The sequence below is a fragment of the Elaeis guineensis genome, chromosome 6, assembly GCF_000442705.2.
Source record: "Elaeis guineensis isolate ETL-2024a chromosome 6, EG11, whole genome shotgun sequence".
Taxonomy (NCBI): domain Eukaryota; kingdom Viridiplantae; phylum Streptophyta; class Magnoliopsida; order Arecales; family Arecaceae; genus Elaeis; species Elaeis guineensis.
The window spans coordinates 131,314,610-131,319,373 of NC_025998.2; the positions used below are offsets into that span (position 1 = coordinate 131,314,610).

Genomic DNA, 4,764 nt, shown 5'->3' on the forward strand with positions numbered 1-4,764 from the left:
AAATCAAGAATCTGGATAAAATCAAGAATCTATATATATATATATATATATATATATATATAGATTTATATGTATGTATGTATGTAGATGTATGTATGTATGTATGTATATGTATGTATGTATATATTTATATTCATTTACATACAAGTTTTGTATATAATTCTCTTGTAGGTTCATTTTTTAAAAATATTTCTCTCTCATATGATGCAATTCTTTCTTAGGCTACATCCAAAACAACATGTTTCTAACAAATCTAAAATTATAATTATCAAATAATTGACATGAAATTAGAAGTGTCATCATAAACTTCACCCATATCAAGTTTAAAATTTCAAAATCATGTAAATAGCAATTGAACAAGTATTCTCAATACAACATATCAATATATGCCACTTTATTTCAGGATCAACGCCTCCCATACTTAGGTCAAATCCTACGTATTGAAATCTAAGACATAACTCATCAGTTCTGTTATATACATCATATGCTATTTATGCATGAATTTCATCATAATATCCATTGATCTAAAATTTAAATTTTAAATCTTTTCTGCTATTTTTTTGTTATATCTTTAGCGATCATAACCTTGCGGCAATGAGCCCAAACAAAAGCAATAAAAACTACTAAAAATTGTACTTATGACTATAAATTTCAGTATTGACTATAAATTCTATATCAAACCCAGGTATTAGCAATTCATAATTGTTTAATGGGAGATGTAATTGCATGACATATATTATTAAAAGTCATAACTATAGTATTTACAAAATTTTATTGGTGAAGGACATTTTAATCAATTTAATCATATTTTTGGTAGGGAAAATAATTATAACAGGAAAGTAGTGATTCACCAAAATTCATATGGCTATCTCTTCGATTTTGATTGTGTTTCTAATGGAAAGACAGCTAAATATTAATTATGTAGGGGTAGAAAAAGGAAATAATAGATGGACTATTAATTTGATGATTGGACAAGCTCTTTCAATTAATTCATGAAAGGAGACCCTATGGCATCTACTTAAAGTGAGATATGCTTTGATATAGAAATGGCAATGAAGAAGAAGAAATTTTGCTTTATATATTGGATGGCTTTAATCTTGTTTTCATTGAGAAGGGTTTGAAAGAAGGGGGCCATGAAGGTGCATATGGGCATAAGCCGCAGCTTGGTGGCTCTATTGTTGGTGATGATCTGCTTATCATGCAATATGTCAAGGGTATGGGCCACGACACAGCAGTTGGAGGTGTGGCGACAACAAAAGCGATTGAATAAGCCTGCAGTCAAGAGCATCAAGGTTTGCCATCCCACTATTCTTTCATTTGTCTTTTATGGTTTTTTGGATAAGCAAATACTTTTTGTTCATTATGAGAAAGTTTTATGTAAATTTCCTAAATTCTTTTTCAATAAAAATCAATTTTACAAAGCATTTTTTAGCTTATTTTTTAAAGAAGAACCTTAATTTGGTCAAAAACTTTTAGATTATTTAATTTATCGTCAATTTTTAATAGGAATTTTGATCTTTCCCATTCTGACACTTTTCTTCGGTTGGTCTAGTCTCAACTTTCATTGGTTGGAGAATTTATTCGCATGTCATCCCTGCTTAGCAAAACCCCTTTCAAGAATTGTTATTGCAATTTTTTTTTTTTTTTGACAAAATATGAAGATTAATTCTATCCGTCCCACGCTAGTGGATGAAATTTATCTTAATAATTTTTTGATGGCTATCTATTTATCTTTTTTAAAAAATGGAAATTATTTTCTAAAATATGGATGTCTTCCTCTAAGCATTCTCCCTGCTTCCGCTCCTGATCCCCAACTTCCTAGAATCGGTCCTCATTATTTCCTTCACTATGGCCCTAATCCATATGCTCCTGTTCCTTCCCGAGTACTTGCCCTCCCCAGCTTCCCCTCCTTTCCATCCACTCCTTGATCCATCAGTAGCTTGGGAAAATCTGGATCATTCTTTGCGCAATGAACGGTGAAAAAACAAAAACATATTGTACAATACATTTTAAGAAGCATGGTAGCAAAACTCATTTCTGTAAAATGCTCGCATGATGATTTCTCAACTTCTGATGTTTTAAAGTCAAAACTAGGAATTTTATTGTCTTTCTTTTAAAAGATTTTGTTATTTTCCATTTACTCGTAGTAGTGCCATCTAATTTATAGAGTATAAATGGTTCCTCGATGCTTGCTTGGGCATTAAAAATTCTTGAGCTATGCTCGTTTCCCAAGTCATTAGCATTTTATTCTGTCACTTTTTGAAAAATAAAAGTTTTTAATTTTGCCGTTCGTTCAGATTACAATCCCATCTAGTTTCTCCCATAATCTTCTACTTCTATCCTAGGCATTTTTCATTGTAATGCTTCTTAATTTGTGGTTTCGTTTGTTCTAATGTTTATTTCCTTGAAAAGAGCTCTGATGGAGATATCATAGACTGTGTCCATATCTCTCATCAACCAGCCTTTGATCATCCTTTACTCAAAAACCACACTATCCAGGTGTGCTATCTTGCACTCTTCAATTTCTCTTTCTTTCAAATTCTTTTTATTTGACTTTATGTTTCGCTTTGTGCACTTTGTCTCCACCTTGTGCAAAATCTTCAGATGAGGCCAAGTTTCTACCCATTGGGCCTGTACGATGAGAACAAGGTGGCGTCAAAGATGGAACCTAGCTCTGTACCTCAGCTTTGGCATCAAAATGGGAGGTGTCCAGAGGACACCATCCCTATTAGGAGGACCAAGAAGGACGATGTGGTGAGGGCTACCTCTGCCGAAAGATATGGAAAGAAGGGGCACAAGACGATCCCAAATCCCACTTCTGCACTTCCTAATGAGGATGACGGTGGATATGAGGTATATAGTTCTGAAAATATATGAAAAGGAGTAGCTTTGGAGTAAAGTATCTCTTGCCTTGCCGTTTCCTTCACCTGCTCCTTGGCCTTTCTCATCTGTGCTTGTTGATGGATGTTGTTGAGTAGCATGCGCTTCTTTATGTCACGGGAGATAAGTACTATGGAGCAAAGGGAACCATAAATGTGTGGAACCCGAAGATCCAAGAGCAGGGTGAGTACAGTTCATCTCAGCTCTGGGTTCTTGGAGGTCCTCCAGAATCACTCAATACCATCGAAGCTGGTTGGCATGTATGTGATTGCTTCAATTTCAAATATTTTAAAATTAGTTTTAGTTTTGTGAAATTTCGAAAGTCCTATCTTCATGCATTAATTAACTTCAGCTGGTTACTCTTTGGTGTGGGAAAAAAAAAAAAAGGTTAATCCAGGTGTGTATGGAGATAATAGAACAAGACTATTTACTTTCTGGACTGTAAGTTAACATTCCTTCAGTTTCCCTTGTTCTCTGCGTTGTTTCTCCTAGTTTCTATGCTTTTTTTTTTTTTTTGCTTTTTTTGGTAGGAGTTTTTCTATTCTTTTCTGGCTAAGTATATGAAAGAGGAGGTGCCACAGAAATTCCTAATTTCGGTAGATGACAAAAGGCAAAAATTTTAAAAATTGGGTGGCTTCTAATATTTTGCTGTGAAATTTTAGGCTGATAATTATGGATCAAAAGGCTGCTACAACCTACTTTGTTCTGGGTTCGTTCAAGTCAACAAGGAAATAGCGTTGGGTGCTACCATCCACCCAATTTCCAGCTATGATGGACCCCAGTATGAAATCACTATACTTATCTGGCAGGTAAAAACAAAGATTCATACGATTTTTTTTTATTTCTCGTCCTAACTTGCAGACTCTTGGCATAGCAAAACTACAATAGTAATATTTAATAATTTTTCATTTTTGATCTGTAAATAGTAAAAACCAATATTCATATGGCTTTCATTTTTTGAGCAGGATCCAAATTCGGCGAATTGGTGGTTGCAGTATGGGAATCGATCTGCATTGGGCTACTGGCCTTCATCCTTATTCCCCCATTTGCGTGACAGTGCCTCAGAGATACAATGGGGAGGGGAGATTCTGAACTTAAATGTAAGTGGTCAACACACCTCCACAGAGATGGGCAGTGGGCATTTCGCAGGAGAGAAGTTTCGCTGGGCGAGCTTCTTCAAGAACATTCGAATAGTTGATCACTCCAATGAATATCAAACTCCTCAAGGCGATCAGATAGTGATGACGCGAATCTTGTGCTATGATCTGGAGTGGGACAGCGGTGATAGTTTCTACTACGGGGGCCCTGGTATAAATCAAGAATGTCCATAGAAGTTATTAGTTCTTTGTATCTCCTTCTTGTTGGGAGAAAAACAATTATGGAAGAATAAAATTGTGAACAAGCGATGCACAACGAGAGTAAATATTTTTCTTTTATACAATCAAGTAAACTATCAAAATCATCAAGCACTAACAATCAAGACACCCAATCAATAATCAAGCACTAACGAGAGAGAGAGAGAGAGAGAGAGAGAGAGAGAGAGAGAATTTTGATATGGGAAACCCCCAACATGGAGGATGATAACCACTGGATCTGGTTCAGGCAAGACTCCCACTAGTTTGAAAATAATGGAATGACAGAGTATTTCTTCTAAACCAGATCACCACATATCAATATCGTCGCATATGGGTGAAATTCAATAAAGTAACAAGAAAATCTCATCAAGTGGGTATGCTAAATCCAATTTAACAAGAGGCGAAATCAATGAGCCAAACTATGAAAGTTGAAGAAAATTAGCTAGGTTTCACCACTTAAAACTTGATTAAATTGGAATTAAAATAATTATCATGCAATCTTCCTACAAATTCTTTGACCGAAGAGGAT

The 4,764-nt window shown here is 34.9% G+C and overlaps 1 protein-coding gene across 1 annotated transcript; it reads left to right on the forward strand.

The window, feature by feature from the left end:
• The first annotated feature begins 1,133 nt into the window (after window positions 1-1,133).
• LOC105046492 (protein neprosin-like) lies at window positions 1,134-4,290 on the forward strand. The gene is made up of 7 exons (XM_019851247.3): window positions 1,134-1,292; window positions 2,413-2,499; window positions 2,605-2,853; window positions 2,979-3,140; window positions 3,268-3,321; window positions 3,543-3,689; window positions 3,846-4,290. The coding sequence occupies exons 1-7, from the start codon at window positions 1,134-1,136 to the stop codon at window positions 4,209-4,211; spliced, it is 1,224 nt and encodes a 407-aa protein (XP_019706806.1). The 3' UTR covers window positions 4,212-4,290.
• The last annotated feature ends 474 nt before the right edge of the window (window positions 4,291-4,764 follow it).

What these genes read in the sequence shown, in the direction of transcription:
- LOC105046492 (XM_019851247.3), top strand. Translation starts at nt 1,134, where the DNA reads ATGAAGGTGCATATGGGCATAAGCCGCAGCTTGGTGGCTCTATTGTTG. An exon ending in CCATCGAAGCTGGTTGGCAT is followed by an intron (nt 3,141 to 3,267) that starts GTATGTGATTGC and finishes AAAAAAAAAAAG; the next exon opens with GTTAATCCAGGTGTGTATGG. An exon ending in GACTATTTACTTTCTGGACT is followed by an intron (nt 3,322 to 3,542) that starts GTAAGTTAACAT and finishes GTGAAATTTTAG; the next exon opens with GCTGATAATTATGGATCAAA.